At 38.1% G+C, this 21,684-nt stretch overlaps 4 protein-coding genes and 1 non-coding gene across 5 annotated transcripts; 3 read left to right on the top strand and 2 right to left on the bottom strand.

The window, feature by feature from the left end:
- The first annotated feature begins 456 nt into the window (after positions 1–456).
- LOC131320091 (uncharacterized) lies at positions 457–6,181 on the top strand. Its single transcript, XM_058350672.1, has 8 exons — positions 457–898; positions 1,919–2,164; positions 2,888–2,973; positions 4,873–4,951; positions 5,030–5,089; positions 5,215–5,339; positions 5,434–5,505; positions 5,888–6,181. Exons 1-8 carry the CDS (start codon positions 551–553, stop codon positions 5,988–5,990), a joined length of 1,119 nt encoding a protein of 372 aa, XP_058206655.1. The 5' UTR covers positions 457–550; the 3' UTR covers positions 5,991–6,181.
- A 692-nt stretch (positions 6,182–6,873) lies between these two features.
- TRNAP-UGG (transfer RNA proline (anticodon UGG)) lies at positions 6,874–6,945 on the top strand. Its single transcript has one exon. It is a non-coding gene; the product is annotated as a tRNA-Pro (tRNA).
- Positions 6,946–6,977: 32 nt separating this feature from the next.
- Positions 6,978–11,913, top strand: LOC131320092 (deoxyhypusine synthase). Its single transcript, XM_058350674.1, has 7 exons — positions 6,978–7,374; positions 8,265–8,432; positions 8,885–9,103; positions 9,382–9,468; positions 10,485–10,590; positions 10,676–10,911; positions 11,088–11,913. Exons 1-7 carry the CDS (start codon positions 7,165–7,167, stop codon positions 11,175–11,177), a joined length of 1,116 nt encoding a protein of 371 aa, XP_058206657.1. The 5' UTR covers positions 6,978–7,164; the 3' UTR covers positions 11,178–11,913.
- A 795-nt stretch (positions 11,914–12,708) lies between these two features.
- On the bottom strand, positions 12,709–15,068 carry LOC131320094 (uncharacterized). Its single transcript, XM_058350676.1, has 2 exons — positions 14,887–15,068; positions 12,709–13,191 (listed from the first exon to the last, which is right to left on the bottom strand). Exons 1-2 carry the CDS (start codon positions 15,066–15,068, stop codon positions 13,005–13,007), a joined length of 369 nt encoding a protein of 122 aa, XP_058206659.1. The 3' UTR covers positions 12,709–13,004.
- Positions 12,709–20,065, bottom strand: LOC131320093 (uncharacterized). Its single transcript, XM_058350675.1, has 8 exons — positions 19,730–20,065; positions 18,681–18,791; positions 18,354–18,422; positions 18,059–18,190; positions 17,073–17,150; positions 16,871–16,999; positions 15,326–16,788; positions 12,709–15,080 (listed from the first exon to the last, which is right to left on the bottom strand). Exons 1-7 carry the CDS (start codon positions 20,036–20,038, stop codon positions 16,591–16,593), a joined length of 1,026 nt encoding a protein of 341 aa, XP_058206658.1. The 5' UTR covers positions 20,039–20,065; the 3' UTR covers positions 12,709–15,080; positions 15,326–16,590.
- Positions 20,066–21,684: the final 1,619 nt, after the last annotated feature.

Raw genomic sequence — 21,684 nt, 5'->3', positions numbered from 1 at the left:
ACTTTTCTGGTCTGGTTCATCGGATTCGGCCCAGTGAGTACAAATTTGATAGAAATTCGGTATTATTGAGAACAATCATTCTACAAATACATATACATTTACACATCTCGCTCACAATAAAGGTGGAACTCACATACACTACACATTCAGTGTATGTGGGCCTATCTCTGTTGTGAGCGGGGGTTAAGTAGGTGTGGAGTTAGAATTTTCATTATTGAAAATAACTTATTCATGGAACTTCATGAATAATTTATTATAGAGTCAATTATGACCGTTTAAAAGTGTTTTAAACGATTTAGATTAAGAACAATCTACGCATTACCGCTAATAGCGGTAATAGATTATTTTTTTAATTCAAATTGTCCAAAAAAAAATTGAACAAAGGGGATTGATTGTTTTACGTGAATAACGTGTTTTCATCCTCCTCTTTTTTTTTTTTCTTTTTTTTTTATGGGTATGCATCAGAAATTCGAACAAACAGCGTTCCGGGGAGAGAGAAACAGTGAAAAGCTCACTCTCTCTTTGTCGTCGAAACAAAAATCAAACGCTGATGTTTATCCTAAAACCCTGCTCGCTTCTGTCTCCTTATCAACTCCCACGCATTTCACGCTGCAAATCATCTCTCCGATCAAACCAATACCCTCCTCCATCTCAACCCCATTCAGTTCTTCCAATTCTATCCTGTACTCAACAACCCAAGAAGACACGCCTCGTCACTACCAGAGCAAGTGCAACCGGTGACGGCGATGGCTACGAAGACGAAGACGTGGATGAGTTTTCGCCCGAGGGTGGGTTTCGGATAAGGGGAGACGAAGAGGAGAAGGGCTATGATCGAGGGCCTGAGTTTGCTGAAATCCTTGGGAGTGTTCTTGACGACCCTCCAAATAACCGGTCCAAAGTAAGCTAATTTCTGTGAAATTATTCTGAGAAAATGCTAATGAATTACAGGGCCGTTTGTCTAGATATGAGTAGGGGTGATAAACGAGCCGTACGAGCTGGGCGGGTGTAAGCTTGATTTGAAAGCTTAATGAGCTCCAACAACATGTTCAAGCTTGATTTGAAAGGTTAATGAGCTTCAAAAATATATTTGAACTTGGCTTATGAAATATTCGATCCCATAGGAGCTTCAATCGAGCCGTGTTTGAGCCAAACATGATCCAATCTCAAGTAGCTTGAAATTTCATGCATCATAAGCCGAACAAGCCGAGCAGTATGTTATTTGAGCTTGGTTTGAAATTTTAACGAGTTTCAATTAATGTTAAAGCTTGGTTTGTTTGGATAACAACCAATTCTTGAATGAAGTCTTAATGCGCTAACACATGCAGCTTGGTTCATTTATCGGTCCTGGATATGAGCATTGGATTTGGACTACATATTCAAGAGACTAAATATGCGGTATTTGGTTAAGATATATAGGATTTGGATTAATAAGGAATCGAATATATAATCTCACACGTGAGATGTGCAATAACCAATGGAGTGACTCTGTGACTGCATATCACAACCAGTGATACAAAATATGGAATATACACTGTGAGTGGTATTGGTAACCCCGTATGATAGATAATCATGTGAGCATACTATGTTTTGTACGACTAATCAAACTTGAGATATTTTTGGATTTCCAAATTAACTGGGTATTTCAAGGAGCTTGGTTTTGTTGATTGAGGAAATTTTGACCTCTTCATCTTTCACATTCATTTGCTTTGTATACGTCTGTATCATCTTTCACATTCATTTGCTTTGTATACGTCTGTATCTTATGTGATTTTTATGGTTTTCCAAATTAATTGGTAATACCAGGAATTAGATTATTGTGAATAATATAAGTTCTTGAACCATGTATGTTTCATATTTATGTGCTTTTGATGTTTGCATATACGTTGGCATGTTGCTTGATGATTTTTCTGGTTTTCAGCCCAAGACACCCCTTTTCAATACCAGAGCAAGAGTGAAAACCCAGAATTCGGAAACCCAAATTGAACAAGACAGTTTAAGTGATGATGTCGACGGTGATGTCTTTGAAGACGAAGAAGTGGATGAGTTTTCGCCTGAGGGTCGATTCCGGCTAAGAGGAGAAGAAGAGAAGGATTATGATAGAGACCCTGAGTTTGCTGAAATCCTTGGGAGTGTTCTTGACGACCCTCAGAAAGCCCAGTCCAAAGTAAGCTGATTTTTGTTGAATTATTCCGAAAAAAGATGCACAAAGATAGACCCCAAAAAAAGTTGCATGAAGAGAGACCCCAAGAAAGGCTACACGTGATAGACCTAATGGAGCTGCACCTGCACGTGACGGGTGTTAAAGAATAGTTCCACATTTCTTGAGTATGGAATGAGAGATCACTAAATGACACGAGGGACCTTTCTACTCATTGCCATTTGGTTTTAGATTGGATATAAAAAGTTTTCACATATTCAAGTGACTAAAAATGCGGTGTTTGGATAAAATGTTTAGGATCCTGATTAAGAACGAATCGGTTATATAATCTTATGTGTGAGACATACAGTAACTAGTTGAGTGACTCCGTGACTGCAAATATACACAGTGTATATGGTATTACTATTCCCCCTGTGATCAGTTGTCCGACTTATAAAACTTGAGATATTTTTGGTTTTCCAAATTAATTGGGTAATTTCAATGAATTTGGTTATGTGGATAGAGGAAATTTTGACCTCTGCATCTTTCACATTCATTTGCTTTGTACTTGTCTATATACTATTTGATGTTTTTGGTTTTTCAAATTAATTTGAAATTCCAGGAATTCGATTATTGTAAGTTTTTGAATGTTGTATGTGTCACATTTATCATTTATGTGCTTTGTATATTTGCATAAATGTTGTTTGATGATTATTTTGGCTGCTGCTTAGTGGGGTATATTTTTTCCAGATGGCAGAGAGATTTAAGAAGAAGAGGAACAAAATTTTGCACACGAAAACCGGTTCAACGGCCCCCATGGAAGTGCGTTTCAACAAGTATGTTTAACATGTAGTTTTACGATATCAAACATCCCCTTCCCAGTCGCTAGCAATAAGTACATGAGGTTCATTACGAGGAACCGGAAAAAGGAATGCCACTCATGTAGACTTTGGGCATATTTGGTGATAATGGTGCAGGGATCAAGAGAAAACAATGATTGAGGTCGAAAAAGGTACAATACATCTGCACCACATTTGACCACCAAACTATTTCTGTATGGGGTTCAATAACAGGGAATAAGAGGTGGTATTGTGGATTTGATTGTGCTTACCCTAGGATTTAATTTACTATGTTTCAATAGGGGAGGATAAAAGTGGGACGAAGGGACAGCAATTATTCTTGACAGTTGGCTGAGAGAAAATAATCCAGAGGGGAGGGATTAAAAGTATTCCCATGGGGAGGGTGGCATTACGTATCCCCACATTAATTCCTCATATAAGGGACAGAACTATATTGCTTATTTGCACCAAACAATAAGGGGAGACATGATATGCATTCTGCCTTGGCTAAGTGCAGGGTGTGATTTGCGCTCATACTCTAAATGTATGCACATATTTTTTTAATCAATCCTTGATTGATTTCCCAACAAAGATTTAGGTACTTTTCGATCTTAGGTGACTCCGAACCTTGCTACAAGTGTTATGTAGATTATATTACTCAAGGGAAACCTGTTATGCAGACTTCCTTCTTGAATATTTTTGCATGTTGAATCTTGTGTACTTGATGTTTCCGGAATAAAAACATTGGATAGGATTAGTTAGCCCTTTATATTACACATCTCTTTCCTGTGAGTTTCTTCTAGATTTGAAGACACCGTGTTTAGTCATGTTACATGTGGCTTCCTGATTCGACAAATCCATGGGGTCTTTTTAATTTGGTATTCAATTCTCATTTTTATTTTTATTTTTGGTTTCTTTAGTAAGTGAAACGAAAGAAGAGGGTTATGAGGAATGTCTGATGACATGAGAGTACAAGTTGGTGATCTGCGTGCTTCCTGACTAAGTTCATGATTACCCGTAATGTTTAAAGAATGTAATAGTAGTTTAGCTTTGCAATTCACCCGCGTCAATCTCGAAACCCTTTGTAGTATAGCAGGGAAGTTCTTTTATGTACATTTAGGGCTTCCTCAAGTTCACCTAGCAATCCGAGGGGTGATTTATGACTTCCTCAATAGTCAAGATTCAGTTAGGGCCAGGAAAGTCAATAACCAGAGATGTCCATGTGATATCAATTACATACATATCACCATTCCTCCGCAGTTGTGGAAGAGGTTATGTTGATTGCTAGCTAACCTTTGCTTATGGCAGAATTCGATCCTTATGCATGTGGAAATCATGAATTTCTGAGACTTCTATTGTGATAAATTTGTTCAGAGTACATCCTTTCGCTTGTGCTTCTCAAGTTGATCAAAACTACATAATTTGTCTTCTTTAGTTTATCCATTGGCGATTCTGATGTTTAGAATCACAGTTAGTATTTGCATTTTGATTCTAGTACAAACACCATGGAGCCTTATATTAGGGTGGGTATATGGATCCATTCTGTGCTGTTGGTTATATCCAAAGCCATACCATTGGTTAAATCCAAGGCAAACATGTCAGTTTTGGGTATTTTCTGATGGCTAACCGATCCAGGTGGGAAGAGACATGCTTCTATTTCTGTATGGGGAAGATTTTAGTTATCGTTCTATGTTAGGGATCCTGTTTCAAATGGATGCACCTGACATTCACATCCTCGTTGCTGCTTACACCAAAGTTACGTTCCCTTTTGCATCTAGTGATGCAATTATATTACGTTGGTCAGTTCTATTTCGTGCATATGCAATGGTTCCTCTTTTAAGCATTCAAGTATTTCTTTTTTCCATTTTAAAACTTCTTTGTGGTTGACGTTTGCAGATTTGACTTCTCAAACTCATACATATGGTTTGAATTCTACAATGCTCCACTTGAGAAAGACGTTTCCTTAATCCGTGATGTTAGTACCTTCTTTTTCATTTTCGATATCATCTGTTAGCAAATGAATCCCTATTAATCTAATCTATCTGACTTACAGACGATTCGTGCATGGCACATTGTTGGACGTCTTGGCGGATGTAATTCCATGAATATGCAGGTAAATTGCTTTTATTGTCCTGTTCCTCTTGAGTCTGTTATTGTCCAGTTCCAACGGGCAGCTGCAGCTTTCCCATGTTTTTATTTGTTTTCTGTTGCTCAAATTCTTAATTCTAACCTTTGCAGTTGTCACAATCTCCTTTGAATGAGAAAAGACCGAGTTATGATGCTATTGAGGGAGCAAATCTTGACCCAACTACATTTCATAACATAGGGGATCTTGAGATTCAAGACAACTTAGCACGTGTATGGTATGTTTCCATTTTCTAATCTCAGTTGCTGATCTTAGCCATGTTTTATCATGGATGGAAGGAGTTATTTTCCTCCTCTTTTGTTTCTTAACAGGGTGGATATTGGAACCAACGACTCATTAATATTGGATATTTTGGTGAACGCATTGACACAGATAAGCTCTGAGTAAGCTCCCTCTGAATTTTTTCCCTTCATTTTCACAAATCGCTACATGAACTCAATCTATTCAAAATCAAACATTTTCATGTACTGCCGAACCTGCTGCAAAAGCAGTAAGTGAGTTCTTGAATGCCTGCTTAAGAAAACAAAACAAAAGAAAGGCAACAGGCTTTTATGTTCTTAATGAGTCAATCAAACATGTAGATCAGTATACTGTGATTGGCTTAGTTCTGGGTTCCTTTGCGATTGTGCTTTTTCCGCCTTCTTGTTTATCTACGATACTTTCTTTTCCTTTTCTCTTTTTTTGCTGGTTTTAGCTCCATCAGAGAACAAGCATTTATTTCAACTACGCAAACTTGCCTCACCAAATTTGATTCTTATTTTACAGCCATGTTGGAATTAAGCAAGTGGTCTTCGGTGGGAAAGAATTCGAAAACTGGAGTCAAGACTTGATGTCAGAGGATGTAGGTTACAGTGTGCACAAGATTTAGGCGATTGGTATCAGCACCGTGCTTCTGCTGTTTCCTACCTTTGTTATGTATTTTGTTAGCATTAAGTAACCACAGGTAGGTGCAGAGCTTAAAGATTGATCCAAAATGTATGCAATTTTGTTATTAGGCCTGTGATGATTTGTTACTTCGAACTAGGAATTCAAAAGAAAACTTTTACTCTTTTCGGCGAAGTTTCTGATGCTGTGGTGGTGCGATTCTAAGGAACATGTTACCCTGGGTGGACGCATAAGTTTAATAACGTTGGGTGGACAAACATTCAATTGTTTGTTGTTACATATGTATGTTTGCCAATACTTATCACAAAAGCAGTATCAAAATTATCTTGAAATGAACTTATGCAGTTGCAAAATAGAGTCAAGTAGGAGTATAAATTTAGATTCATAACTTTGTGCATTCATCTCTGGCCCAAACGTTTAATGGATGGTTTTGAATTTTTTGAAAACCTAAAAATAGGCGGACAAACTTACTTCAATTTGAAGCTTTTGAGATTGAAAAAAAATCACAATAACTGTAAAAAAAAAAAAAAAAAAGAAATACGATAGAACGATTGCCTGCGCTCATTCATCCCGCGTTCTGTTGCTATTGTTATCTATTTTTTACCCTAAAAAAACTTGTTCCAACGAAGAAATAAGGAGCTCTCAAAGGTGTTAAAAGATCACATATTCTAAGAGGCTCGGCATTGGTAGAGGGTGAAGTGGTAATACTTTCACTAACAATAACTACCCCATTTACCCAAAAAAAAAAATGATAATAATAACTATCTTGTGGGTTTTTCAAAAAAAAAAAGGTTGGCGTATACTTGGAGGAGTTCCAAGAAGAATATAAAGTGATTACATTTAATTTACGGAAAACAAAGAAAAGTGGGCGTTTGGTCTAGTGGTATGATTCTCGCTTTGGGTGCGAGAGGTCCCGAGTTCGATTCTCGGAACGCCCCTTTAGTTTTTTCTCAACGGTGTTTTTGACAAGTTCTCAATCACTACTGCGCTGCTTTTGACTGATTTTCCCCTCTTTGCCTTTTTTTAACGCTTCGTTTGGATACTCTCTTCTTACTAAGCCCTAATTGAGAAAACCCAGCAAGAAAAAACTCCTCAATTCCATTCTCCCATTTCGTTTTCTTATTTATTTTTGTTTTCTGGCAGAAGAATAAAAAAAAATGGGGGAAGCCATGGGAGAACCGGCTTTGGATTCGGTTCGTTCTGTCGTGTTTAAAGAATCAGAGAGTCTGGAAGGGTCGTCGTGTATTAAGATTGAGGGCTACGATTTCAACCGCGGCGTGAACTATTCTGAGCTGCTCAGCTCCATGGTCTCCACTGGGTTCCAAGCCTCCAGCCTCGGCGACGCCATTCAAGTCGTCAATCAAATGGTTTGTTTCTGTTTTTTTTTTCAGCTACAGTTTTTTACTACTTGTATTACTGTTTTTGACTTCTACTCTTTCCGTCTCTCATAATGTTTGCTCCGGTCCGCGTAACGAGAGTTTCAAAATAATTACATTCTTTTCAAGTAGATTATTGAAAAAAAATTGAAATTTTCTTTTGAAGAATTTATTATTTTTAAGTTCTTGGACTGGGCAAATATTTTGCGAGGGAGGGAGTGTTTTGGGGGAAATACTTAGGCGTTGTTATTCCGTATTTTTCATGTCACATTTTGGATTGGTCATTCCTCCAGACGAGATGGGTATAAAAAGTAAACAATTACTAACAAAAGTTCACTGAAGATGAATTTTTTTGATGCATTTGTCTTTTTTGTCTGTTGACCTGTGTGAACTTTTTTTAACTTCGGTCCATGGTTATACTTTACTTGTTCTTCTAGTCTTGACGAATGATTTATTGACGCAAAGCTCAAAAAAAATTACAAAAAGTAAATAATACTGAAAAAAAAAACATCAAAGCAATAATTTGAGAACTCAGCCTCCAGTTTGACGTGTTTGGTGATGTTTACATCCCCTTTGGATTGTGAGAATGGGCGTGCTAAGAAAGGGTAAAGAGCCAATCAAAAATTATTGTTTTTGTACTTTCTCACCAAATTATTCAATCCAAATGAGTGATTTGGTAAGGAACTCTAATCGTTTCTGTTGCTTTTTCTTATCAGATCCCTCACTCTGAAGGGGCTGTTAACCTCAATACATGTGTGATTATTTTTGTGCTAGTTAGTAAAAAGTGTGCACCATGTTTTAATGTGTCTTCCAAGATCCATTATTTTTTGATTTATGTGCAATTCAGAGGTGGTTTTATTTTTCTGTTTGGGTATTTGAAGCTGGACTGGAGACTTTCTGATGAGTCTCCGACGGAGGATTGCGGGGAAGAGGAGAAGGACCCGGTAAACAGGGAGTCGGTGAGGTGTAAGGTGTTTTTGGGTTTCACTTCAAATCTCATTTCGTCTGGTGTTCGTGACACTGTTCGCTATCTTGTTCAGCATCACATGGTGAGGGAATGATATGCAAATGCCCTGCTTCTTTTTTTTAATGTACTTATAGCTTGAAATTAGTTTTACTGCTGTGCACTTGTGCTCAAGTTGCAGTCATGTGGGAAGGAAGAACAATGGGCTTTGTATTGGACTTACATAGGGTGTTATGTATACTCCCTCTATCCCATATTATTTGCCGATTTTCCAAACTTGTGCCATTAATTGGATAGAAAAAATATTTCCGTGCACAATATTATGATTTGTTTGGGTCAATCAAAAGAACTACGGAGTAATTGAGATCCGCAAAAAGGTTCAAAGATTTATGCACAAAAGTGCTTTATTTTTCTATCCTGAAATTTTCAAACGATATGGGACACAGTGAGTGTGTTGGTTGTGCATCTTAGTTTTTTTTTTAGAATGGGATCATTTTAACGTTTTGCTCTGCTGGAATTGTTCTTATCTGTTTTCAGGTTGATGTAGTGGTTACAACAGCTGGTGGTATTGAAGAGGACCTTATAAAGTGCCTTGCACCAACATATAAAGGTGATTTTTATCTACCAGGCACTCAATTACGCTCGAAAGGATTAAACCGCATTGGTAACTTGTTGGTACCTAATGACAACTACTGCAAATTTGAGGATTGGATCATTCCAATATTTGACAAGATGCTGGAAGAGCAGGCTGTGAAGGTAGTGGGAATTGCATGTGTGACGAGATTATATGCGTGATACTTTCTTGGTTCTACTGACACATTAATATCCCCTTGAATTACACAAGATTGTGTCAAGGCTTACGGAGTACTTTTTTAATCTTCCCTAGTTAGTATAATGTGATGTACGAATGCCTTTGTGTACTAGGACATGAAACATACATTTTCTCATCTACTCCTCACACCACCATTTGCTGTTATATGTGTACTTCTTTCCTGGACATTGGTATCCTATACTTTTCTGTTTTGGATTTGCAGAGATTATTGTGGACTCCATCTAAAGTTATTGCTCGCTTGGGGAAAGAAATAAATAATGAAAGCTCGTACCTGTACTGGGCATACAAGGTATGTTTCTACGAATTTAAGCAGAATATTGCAATTCCAGACTAGAGTTTACTTTATCCTTTTGTCTCATGAACTTCACTTATTATACAACCATCATTGTTTCCCCCCTTCTTTTTTTTTCTCTTCTTTTCTTTTTTCCTTTCTTTTTTCTTTTTCTGGGGGGGTGGGGGGGTGTGGGGGTTGCAGTTTAAATTTCAAAAATCAAAATATAGCTTGCTTTTTTGTTAGTTTCTATAATGCTTGGGTAAGCAGGGAGCTTTGATTTAGTTGCAGGGCATTCTCCTGGTAAATTACATTGTAGCATTTGCAGTTTACTTAGGCTGAATCTTCCTTTCTTTGTAAGACATGCTCCATTGAAACTACTCCGTGAACATCATAAGATCTTCATTGTCCATTAATAAGCAGCTGAGGGTACCCTAATAAATGTCCATGCATACTAATTGAAGTCTATTCCTTGCTAACCTTCTGAATGAGAGCTATTTTATTCATTCCTAGTTTGAGTGCTTTACATGCTGAATATCTTTCCTGTCAAACTCGTAACACAACTAAGAAGTATGCATATCCATGCACATAGGAGCATGCTTCTGTGTGTGGTACATAAGAATCATATAGGGCAAGCACTTTCCAGGATCAGCCTTGTTTCTGCTTCTGCTCTCATCTTATGCTTCTGATGTGTTGATGGTTGTTAGAGAATGGAGAGTTCAAATCTAATATAAACATCTGTATTCCATGGAAAAGTATCATTGTGGAACTTATACTTTGATGACATATATAACTTATCATGTGAAATTTTGCATTCCAATGGAATTGATGAGCGTAGAAAGGAAGTTTTGTTCTTGCATGGATGGCTTGTCAAGTGAGTCAAACATTTAGCATATGAAAAGTAAGCATCTGGCTGTGTTATTGTGTGAAACTGCTGGCGTGATAATTGCTACCATAATCAACTACAGTAGAACTATTCAATTTAGTCATTTATGCTGATTTGGACAATTGCTTTAATACTGTTGGTTTCCCAGAACGATATTCCAGTCTTCTGTCCTGGCTTAACGGATGGCTCACTGGGGGACATGTTATACTTCCATTCTTTTCGCAACCCAGGTCTAGTAATTGACGTAGTGCAAGGTATATGTCCCCCCTTCAATGTTCTTTTCAGGGCCAAATAGGATGGCTTGGGAAATTAACTGACAAATGCTAGCCCTATAAACAGATATTAGAGCTATGAATGGTGAAGCCGTCCATGCAAGTCCCAGGAAGACAGGGATGATAATTCTGGGAGGAGGGCTGCCCAAGCATCACATATGCAATGCCAACATGATGCGTAACGGGGCAGATTATGCTGTCTTCATCAATACAGCACAAGAGTTCGATGGCAGTGATTCTGGTGCCCGTCCTGATGAAGCTGTATCATGGGGGAAAATACGAGGGTCTGCTAAGACTGTTAAGGTTCATCTCTCTCTCTCTCTCTCTCTCAAAGTTTCTGTAAATGTAATGCGTGAAACTGTTTTCAAATCACATTTTTTTGTGGACTGGTTGACATTTTGGGTATTTGTTTGCTTGTTTTAACAGTAGTCACTGTATGATTCCTACTGCATTTGTTCTTTCAATTTGATTTGAACCAGGTACATTGCGATGCGACCATTGCTTTTCCGCTACTGGTTGCCGAAACATTTGCTGCAAGGGGGATGAGATCTGCTGAGATGAAGGCCTGAAACAAAATGTGGAAGGCCGTGTCTGCAACTGCAGTAATGATGCTAACCCTGACGTAGTTTTGAAGAGGTTGATGATCCATCCTGTGGTTGAAATAGAAGTTTTGAAGAGGTTGATGATCCACCCTGAGTGGTGGTGTCAGAATCAGATTATAATCACACTTTTTATAACATTATTATCTGAAAACACAAGCACTCATCGTTTTGATATTGTGCTTCTTTCTTTTTTTAAATATTTTTTTCTTGGGAATTTGAAAAAACTGACTTGGTTTTTGTCCCAAAAAAATCTTACTAGCAAGATTCGAAATCCATCAACGAAGTGAGTTTTCTTCTATTCTGGAAAACTGATTCTGAACACAGCAAGTCACACAAGGATAACTTCTCCAAATCACAACGGGAAACCATCTGTAGGCCAGCAATTGAGGCACATTTTGTTGGAGATGATACATTGTAGGGCTGGTAATGGTATGATACCACATTGTAGGTTGGGACTGATATCGCCATAATTGAGAGGTGTTGAAATCGAGTCAACGGTGGGGACTTGTGTCATGCCAATTTTGGTTGTTGGAAATGGAGTGAGCATAAGGATTGTGTATTAATTTTCATGTTAGTATTTTTTTAAGCTTTCCAGATTTCAACAAGAAGATAATACCATCCTTCGTAGATCTGGAATACTCCTGTAAGAATGAACGATAAGATTCATCTGGTTAATTGAGAGATGCTGCTTCCGTTTTGATAACTCAATGTCTGGTGGCCTATTGAACCGACCAACAATTTGTTAAGACAATTTTTTTTTTATCCTCAATTTGTTAGACAAATTCAAGCGGCGGATTATGTTGCGCCCAAAACTTAGCCATACAAGCAAGAATTATGCAGCACTCCTGGGCCCTACCCCAACAACACAATTTTCGGCATTTAAGGTTAAACCTCAAATGTTCGAAGGGCTTTTAAGAGAACTCTTGCGGTTAGAACTTAGAACAGGGGTTGGTTAGAACTTAGAACAGGGGTCGAAGACCAATGGTGACAGTGTGGTTAGAACTTAGAACAGGGGTCGAAGACCAACAGTGAGAGACTGGGGACTATGTGAAAGAGCTCTCTGTTGGCTGTAGTGTTGATGCAGAACTATGGATAGAAGAAATTCAACAGCCAAGAGGGGGAGCTGGAGATGCTCAGAGAAGAGGAAGAGATGGCAGTAGCGTTGACCTGAAATGGAGGACTTGTTCTTTTTCCATGTCTTTCTTTAATCATGATAAAGGCGTAAACATAATGAAAGAAACCGACATCTCCACTTTCAGATACAAATACAAGAATGCAAGTCAACTAATAGGTGCAGATGACACCATGCAAGATCATGTGACTGAACTAAAATGTTAATTCTCCAATCATTTGCGGCCACGGGTTAGAATCCCACGTATCTGGAGATAAGGGGTCTACATGTATTTGGAAATAATCAGAGCAAAGCCAAGGAGGCAAGGATGCACACAAACAAGAAGGAAAACCAAACTAACAAACTCTATCACCAATATGTGGTTAGTTTAGAGAATAAGCAAAAGATTGTGTAAAAGCAGATAGAAACCTGGATCAGAACTCTGACAATCACAAGTAGCAGTAGCTTCAAGATAGAATGACTACACAGTTCACTCATTTCCGATTTTGAGGATTATTGACCAGACCGACCTTAGTATTGATTCCTCAACTTTCAAAAAATCGGGAAAACTCAATCTTTCATGTAGAGAACCAGTGATTTAAATCACCCTAAATGTTTGAAAGAAACCATACAAATATGAAATATCGATCTCCCCAGCACTTCTGCCCATGTGGTGGTTCTTCTCATGGATAGTAACCAGTGAATGTAAATCCCCTTCCAACAATCTCACCAGCGCAAAACCATGCAAAGCACTCCAGCCCAAACAGAGCAGCAATGCCAGCATCCTCAACCTTCAGATCTTTCCTGTTCTTCCATGCATTCTTGACGAAATCAAGTTCCTTCCAGAATGTCTCCGTTCGACCAGGAATACTGTTAGGAGTAACCAAGTTAGAGATATATAGTGGATTAAGGAGCAACACACATGCAAGCATGGCAAAGGCACACCATTCATTGCATGAGAAGATTAACTTTCAGACGTAAAATGTACAGGCATTCAATTGTAGTGCAAAGTATTGTGATGGGGGAAAGTTACTAGAGTTCTTACAGGTAACATAATTTTCGGCTCAAAGAATAGAAAGGAAATGATATTAAAAGCAATTGAACGATTCCCAGCTATCAGTTTCTTTTTCGTGAAATGCAGCTAGAAACAATTCTTGTGCGCTTTGTTCCTAACTTTTTATTTTTGTTTTCAAATCTACCTTTGATTTTCAATGAATTCCAATCCTTTCCTCTGTTCTCGTCCATCCACCCGCAGGGATTACTTGGCCAAAATTAAAAGATCACATGTCATATAATTCTTACTTACACCAAACTATCTTATGACTTTCTATATCCTAACTAAGTCATCGCATCTGAAGTACATAAATCTCCGCTCAAAATATTACACTCTAGGGTAAGCAGCATACTTCATACCCCTTCTGTTTCTAGATACCTAAAATTCACCCAGTATTAAATACAAATCTCAACATGAAGCAGCATCCCACCCTCAAGTATGCCCCTCCCTCAAATAACCTTAGAAAACCCAATCCCCAAAGGTAGACCCAACAATCGACAATTTCTATAGCTTATGGAAACCTCAGCAAAATCCATGCATATATTTAATAGAAGCAACCACGTCCAGGCCTAGAGTAGTGCTAAGCATCAAGGAGTCGAACCTCTTGAATTTTATTTACACAAATAAAGTTAAATTGCATGCTCAAGTATCAGACACATCAGCGATCCCTAGCGCTAGAAAACCATAAACATCTAGTAGCCAAACCTGAGAAACAAGTTGTTACAGGTCATAAGGTCAAATCAACTCAACTTTTTGCCAGATGCAACCAGCTCAAAAACACTCTTGACGTGTTTGCTCTCCAGATATAGAATTAAGCAATAGCTAATGCCTAATGATCAAGAATTAAAGATACTAATTAACAAACTCTCTCTGTACCATTGGTTTTAGGCAAGAGCCAATCACCTAGGCCTCTCCCACCTTCACAATTCTTCAACCACAATGTAATCTTTCAAGGACCAGATACAACCCTTGTGGGACTTCTACGATGAGCGGGAACATAAGTAATGCTTTTAGAGAATGCCAACAAAGCTAGCGATAATAACTTAGAATTACAAGGAAAGGCATTTAAATGGACACAAGTAACATAACGCAAAGCTTTTCGATCAATCAGGCAGCTAAATGTGACATTTGACATCCAAACATCAATACCTCCTACCTTCCTGCCTAAAATACAACCTATCTTTTTAAGTTTCTTGAAAAATAGAAAACTCAAACAGCAAACAAGTCCAACAAACCAACTCTGCAAGAACTAAGAACATATATCCTCAATTTTTTTAACAAGTAAAAATATTTTTTGAAAGGCATCAAAGGGTCGCCATTCCTGTACAAATCAAAGAGAAACAAAAAAAATGGCCCAAAATCTGACAATACCGAAAAGAGACCGGACAATAAATAGAGCCTATACAACTCTCTAAGCGCCTAAAATATCTGGGTAGGTTTACACCCCCTCAACTCTCAACAAACAACCAAGAAAGGAAAAGACTCTTAACTTGAAGTACAAAAGGAATTACCTAGCGAGTCGAGTGTAGAACAACTGCTTAGACAACAGGTTGCATTTCTCCACGGTAGGTGGCTCCTGAATGTACTGTTTGTTCTGCTCCAGCAACTGTTTGTAGTACGTAGATCCATGCTTCCCCACAAACTGCGACGCTTGACATGCCTTGGACTGTAATTGCTGCAATCTTGCCGCCATCACTGCCCCAATCTACTAATACATAATCGAAATTCACACGTCAATAACCTAATGCAACAAACTTGCTAACCAAGAAAATCAAGAAACCAACATTCTTTAATGAACCCATGTGGTACCGCTAACAATTCAATCAGGCCCAATCAAGTTGATGATAAAATTTCTTACTATTTTTGGTTTGTACATCAATTTCCTTTACAGATTACAGGCACCAATACCAATTATGATATCTAGAGAGAGAGAGAGAGAGAGAGAGGTACCTGATCTTATGGTGTAGCCGGGCTTTGTTCGATTTGAGATTTTGGGTTGGTTGATCGATTAGAGTTTTAGGGCAGAGTTAGAGGCAGATAAATATATATTCCCCTCTATAGTCTTCAGAAAATTGCATAAATACCCTTAACGTTTTATCCGTGACACAAACTAAGCCTTGTATGTTTTTATTTATCAGTGTAAACCCTATACTTTTAAGTTTAATAACATTGGCAAACCCTGTCAAATTAACCGTGGAGGGACTAACAACGTCTCATCTCTTTGAGGTGTTGTACGTATGTCTTATGTACTGTGGCCTGCTATATTTAAATTTTTATTTTTTTTATAGTCCAGGTTGTCTCGGGCTAGCTTGCGTGCACCACAGACCGATTGTTACAGCTCCTCCCACAGTCTTTCCACACGCTTATAAGTGAGGTAACCCCAAAAGTTGCTAACAAGAAGAATAAACCTGAGATCTCAGGCGGGAGCAAATTTCTAAGTCTCAGGTCTAAAACATCAGGCCAACTCATTGAGGTTTGCTATATTTAATTATGTTTTTTCGTGTTTGGATAGATGAAAAGCATGTAAAATGTTTATGGTGAAATTCAAAACAACTTCACAAATAGGGGTATTTAGCGTTAGATCCCAAAGGTTGTCACATCGATTTTAGATGCATCTGTAAACTCTTTTTTTTTTTTTTGAGACTGGGAAAAATCGCCCGACGGCTGATGCATCTGTAAACTTGGAATTTGATTCTGCATCAAGGAGGTGTCCTACAATAAGATCCAGCTGAATGTGGTGTTTGCTTCTGGGTTGCAAATTTCATTAGGTTGTACATAACCGGGTATACTTGGAATCTCTATAGCCTGATAGCACGGGTTTTATGTTAGTATAACTTAAAAAACATGCACAAAACAAGGACTTTTTTATCCTTCCCCTTCACTTTCTTGTAAAATAAACTCAGGCAAAAGTGACATTTCTTTGTGTTACTTAGAGGAAGATCCAATCCATTATAAGCGAAAATAACATCAGTGATAACAGTCCAAATTCATCTGAGAAAGACAGAACAAAAGACTTGGTTGACAAAATTTCCCAGAGCTGATTAAACACCCACCGGCCACCAGGGAACCAGAAAATCCGATTTGGTTTCATATCATTTTGATATGGATATTCAAGTGTGAGGTTTTTTGGTGCGTGCCTTGTAATGCCTCGTAGAAACTAAGTTATCCTATGAGAAACTAAAATTGTCCTCTCTCTTCTTACAAAAGTGTCAACTCTAAAGCTCTGGTTTGCTGGACTTCGAATTCTTCTTCTTCATACTTGCCTTTTTCCCCTTCCACCATTTCTGTATCCGATCAGTGACCTTGTTTGCATGTTTCTTCAGCGCTTCTCCAGTGTCCACAACTTTCTTTGTGATTATTTGTTTCCAATCGCTCTTTGATCTCGCTCTCTCTCGCTCTTTCAGCACATTCCCCTGAAATAAACTTTTCAAGGTTAGCAAAATAATCTACTCATCATACGCTATGCTATATCGTACAAAGGTCTTCTTTTGATACCAATTTTGAGGGGAAATCTGCCTCATCATCGTCATCTTCTTCATCTGCATCTTCATTACCGAAGTTACCCATGTTGTTCATCAAATCTTCCCTTGAATACATTTTCATTCCGGGCGCTCCTGGCATTCCCTAAAGCAGAGGTGAACTAAGTAAACCAATTTGGCACAAACTGAACCAAGTATTTGTTTGCAAATTTATTTACCTCCATGGATTTCATTAACTTTTCCATTTCAGCCTCTTTTGATGATTTCGGTACAAAGGGTTCTCCTGGAGTTCGATCCTGATAAAATAAATACAAACATATTGAGGTTCATGAGTAAAGTGAAACATTATCTTGATTAACCCTGAGCAGCCAAGGTGATGTTTATCATAATATAAAGATGCCCATGGAATGGACTGTTAAGTGACGAACATGACCTAATGCTGAATCGGAAATACCGTTAAATTTCACTTTCAATCGTTTCTTTTTTCCTTCCTCTATGAAAAACAGTCTTTCAAAGTGCGAGAAATAAAAGGAATCAGTTTTTTTTTTCAACACAACTTTAGTATTCAGATATCCGCTCTCGAATTCAAGTCTTATAAACGCCTATCCGCAGATGTTCCACATTAACTCTGCATATGTCTTCATGTCTTACCTCACAACTACAATCCGAAGCCCCCCCAAAAGGAGGCTTGTAAGGTAGCTCAAGGCAAAAATTAGTTCTTTACAATCCTTCATGATCATGAATGTATACGACCCTTGTCTTAGGCACTGCGGTCATAGAATATCCAAGTTATTGCCCTCTACAAACTCAGCCTATTAACCTTCAAGTTGTAGGTTTGATATGAGGCAAGCGCTTTATGCATAAAACACCATTTTGCCGTTCAGCTTTTCCACTTCAAACAGCAAAATTTTCTCTATTTTTTTTTAAATCCCACTGTTAGTAGTTTTAAATGTATATACTACTTCCACAATCAAGCTGTGAGAGTTTATTTTCAATATATTTTTCTTGAGGGTTTGTAAAATTGAGGGATTCTACTGAGGATTCCACTAGGTTTTGGCAGTTTTCCATATGTAAGAAAAAAGATGCAGAAAAGCATGTAGCAGAAATGCAAAAAAGAAAAAGAAAAAGAAAAAAAAGAATGGTCCACAAGAAAGCAAAATCTAACGCGCAAAATGATTAGCTTGAGCATCATAATGCAAATCACCTTAGGAACTGGTGGTGGCTTGGTAGTGCATGCTTTACTAAGCTTATTGCAAAGCAAATGCGTCAACGACTCAATCTGTGGCTTATTTTTGTATAAATATTCAGCGACATCAGTATCAGAGTAACCCATGACCTGCAACAACTCGAAAAAATCCAATTATTAGGACAAAAGTTAAGGAGCTCATCCAAAATCTTACGATATTACAAAATAGCATAATTGCAATAATTGTTCAACGATACAATTAAACGTGAAAAGAAGAATTAAAACAGGGAGCAAATAATTATTAAAATCTCACCTCTTGACAAGCGCGCTCAATTGTTTTGCATTTTGAATTGCATTGTCCTTCAGATTCATGTTCAACAAGCTGAACAAGGGCAAAATGAAGTCAGAAAATTCGCTAAGCATTATATGACTGAAGTTTTACCGCAAGCGTGTCATCAATAATTTTGGCAAGCATATAAACATCCCGTGATTCCACCAACGAAAGGTGTGGGGGGTTTCCAACTAGGTCTACTCATATAGCCACTTACCAGAAATACTCAAAAAGCTTACACTCTCACAAAAGAAGATGAAAATCATTCCACAAATCATGAAATATAAAGGCAAGATAATATCACCTCACCTCCAATTTATCTCCTTGTTCCACTATATCAATTTTAAGAACCCAATCTGCTTCCTGCTTCTTTAAATTACACACATTCTCTGATATTTCGATGATTTCATACTCTGATATCTGATCCACAATTGCAGAAGAAACATTTATAACAACCACATAGCCATCAAAATAAATAGTAAATATGCAGTAACAGATTGGTAGCAAACAAACAGTGAGGGACAATTGAATAAGAACGACAACAAACTCTGGGAATGAGGAATCGCAACAAAGCTAGCTCTTAAGACAACAGAAAGGTAGAGAATGGGAAATACCCAGTCATACAAAATAACTAGATCCAAAAGCACAGTTAAATGTCTAGATTTCCGTGAACGAAACGAAACCAAATCAAGAGTGGTGAGGCTTGAGTGACCCATTAATTACAATGAAGAACACACGCTAATCAGGATTCAGAATACTAACGAGAAAACAAAGAATACCCACTACAAACCCATAAACTGAAAGACATGAGGAGATACTAGAACCTTAGTCACATAATCCTTCAAAATGCCATGAGCTCTCGCTCTCAACCCTCACACTACTCTCACGCTCTCAATCCTCGTGAATCTTTGTAGGTTCGCATGTGTTTCTAAGAAGTTTTCATGCTTCCACGAATTATATGACTTAGAATACAACTCAGTTGAGATCAAATCTTACGAATTAAAGAATTCTTGAATAAGATCTGGAATAGAATGAGCAACACCCACAACCTCAGTTACTAAATCAAACGTATTGACGTAGACTACACAGACAACCTCACACCAGCAATTTGATGAAAGTGAAACTAACATAAAATAAAAATAAAAAAAATTGAAAGAAATTAGAAGATACTCCAACCCAGTTGAACCACAAAGCCCAATGACTTAAAGATTACACCCAAGTAAAAGAAAAAATGAAAAATCCGATTCATGATAATGAGAAACGCCCACTACCTCGATTACTGAATAGTATAATAAAATTATATGGACTTGGGGAGAAACTCAAAGAAACAAACAAAAAACTTCGATTGGTAAAAATACCTTCTTTGGCGAGATCTGGGCTTGTTTATCTTGGACTTGTTGATACAATTGATGAGCGAGCTTTTCGCAGACCTGACACTTTATATAGGGTATGTCCTCTTTCCTCGCAGCCCCAACTGGTTTCTTAGCACATTGATAAATCGGAACCCATGTGAATACAATCAAAGCAGAAAGTACTAGCACCCCAATTCGATCAATCTTGGCCATTACTCTCTCTCTCTCTCTATTTGGAAGAAGACGAGACTTTGAAGACTCTGTTTTATTTTGAGCTCGCAAGAGTGAGTGAGATTTGCAGAAAACCATGAGCATACGTGGTTCCTTTGATTCAACAGGCAAGACGTGTTTTCTTGTTTCTGATTGGTTGCTTTTGAGGACACGTAGGGTGGACCCGTCCTTTTCAGCCAATCGAAAGCAAGTAAACAGTTGATTTCTGTAGTCGTCGTTACGTAACCTCAGACCCGCGTTAAAAGTAGCGAGTTTGAAAGACGCCGTCGTTTTACAAATCTGGCACATGGAGACGGGAGGTTGAACAGACCGCGCTCCTCAAACCGCGTTCTTGAGGCGCGAGTCTGGAGGATCAACATGTGAGGTTAGGTCAGGCTACTTCTTTAGTGAGAACTAGCGGCCTGGGCACACGATATGCATGTGTGAACCGGATTTTATCCAAATTTGCACAACTTTCCATTTGATATTTGATCGAATTTTTACAAATTTATACAAAATTCGACTTGCAGACGCAATGGGTGCCTCTAGTTCATGAATCTGAATGCTTTTTTTTTTTTTAAAGTTGAAAATTCATGCCTTCGTAAAAATATAGGTGTTTCAACTTTCAATGTTTTTTTTTTTGGTTTGTGAACAAAAATTGCGTTTGGGACTCTGTAATTTTTTGAAAAGAAATAATAACAGAAGCCAATACAAAATTTGACCTGACCTCACGGCTGCCTTTCCTTTGTACCATTTTATGTGTAGCATAATTGTTCAAACAATTAGAAAAAAGAAGGTTGAATTAGGTAATGAAAACGAAAAAGTGTAAGAAAGTAACAAGTGAGATGAAAGTGACAGGTGAGTCCATTGGTGAAGCAATTGCAAACTGATATAGTGTAAATACGGAAACGAACAAAAATTAAAAAAAGAAAGGCCATTATAGTAATTGAGTAGAAGACGAATTTACAGAAGTTGCAGGTATGGAACCTACATGAAAGGAAATTTTCTAGTAGAAATTGGGGAGAAGAACAGAAAAATGTGTGGAGTTGGTTGGTGGCTGGTGGAGTAGGAGGACATGTAATAGGGTGACAATTGATTTCCGCAGTTTTTTTGGTGTTAAAATGTCAAATATATTCTTACAGTTACAGTAATTGTTATTGTTTTGTTACTTTTGTATTGGCTTTTTCTTTTTTTAAGAGGGCATTTATGAAAAAGAAAAAATACATGACATGACTTCAAAAAAGGAGTGTTGCTAGAGGTACCGAAAATGGGGGAGCGATTTCGGACCAACGGCCGCCGGCGGGCCGTCTCTGGCCACCGAACGGCCGATCCGAGCCGTCCAAAAATTCTAAAAAAAAAAACCGAGGGGCCCAACGCGGGAATTAAAGTCATCCGAGGTGTGTAGGGTGCTTGATCGGAGCACCCTATACATATACACACGAAAAGGGGTGCTCCGATCAAGCACCCTACACACCTCGGATGACGTTGATTCCCACGTTGGGCCCCTCGGTTTTTTTTTTTAGAATTTTTGGACGGCTCGGATCGGCCGTCCGGTGGCCGGAGACGGCCCGCCGGCGGCCGTCGGTCCGAAATCTCTCCCCCATTTTCGGTACCTCTATCATTTCTGTCAAAAAAGGGAGACATCAAAGTGGTGTTCTCCTTTTATATATTAGAATAGATAAATTACTCATGGTCACTAATAATTGCTCATGGCCGTGTAAAATTAATTTTAGTCGCTAATAATTGCTTAT

The sequence above is a fragment of the Rhododendron vialii genome, chromosome 3a (assembly GCF_030253575.1).
Source record: "Rhododendron vialii isolate Sample 1 chromosome 3a, ASM3025357v1".
NCBI classification, from domain to species: Eukaryota; Viridiplantae; Streptophyta; class Magnoliopsida; order Ericales; family Ericaceae; genus Rhododendron; species Rhododendron vialii.
The sequence above is the reverse complement of the archived record's forward strand: the minus strand, read 5'-3'. Positions and strand labels throughout refer to the sequence as shown.

Bases quoted from the DNA above. Each gene is read 5' to 3' on its own strand.
- LOC131320091 (XM_058350672.1), top strand. From the start codon at position 551: ATGTTTATCCTAAAACCCTGCTCGCTTCTGTCTCCTTATCAACTCCCA. The intron at 2,165-2,887 runs GTAAGCTGATTT...TATTTTTTCCAG, and splicing joins CTCAGAAAGCCCAGTCCAAA to ATGGCAGAGAGATTTAAGAA. The intron at 5,090-5,214 runs GTAAATTGCTTT...TAACCTTTGCAG, and splicing joins GTAATTCCATGAATATGCAG to TTGTCACAATCTCCTTTGAA.
- LOC131320094 (XM_058350676.1), bottom strand. From the start codon at position 15,068: ATGGCGGCAAGATTGCAGCAATTACAGTCCAAGGCATGTCAAGCGTCG. The intron at 13,192-14,886 runs GTAATTCCTTTT...TACTCCTAACAG, and splicing joins TTCTACACTCGACTCGCTAG to TATTCCTGGTCGAACGGAGA.
- LOC131320093 (XM_058350675.1), bottom strand. From the start codon at position 20,038: ATGCTCATGGTTTTCTGCAAATCTCACTCACTCTTGCGAGCTCAAAAT. The intron at 18,792-19,729 runs GTATTTTTACCA...ATTGTGGATCAG, and splicing joins CCCAGATCTCGCCAAAGAAG to ATATCAGAGTATGAAATCAT. The intron at 18,191-18,353 runs GTGAGATTTTAA...GAGTTGTTGCAG, and splicing joins TTGAGCGCGCTTGTCAAGAG to GTCATGGGTTACTCTGATAC.
- LOC131320092 (XM_058350674.1), top strand. From the start codon at position 7,165: ATGGGGGAAGCCATGGGAGAACCGGCTTTGGATTCGGTTCGTTCTGTC. The intron at 7,375-8,264 runs GTTTGTTTCTGT...GGGTATTTGAAG, and splicing joins TTCAAGTCGTCAATCAAATG to CTGGACTGGAGACTTTCTGA. The intron at 8,433-8,884 runs GTGAGGGAATGA...ATCTGTTTTCAG, and splicing joins ATCTTGTTCAGCATCACATG to GTTGATGTAGTGGTTACAAC.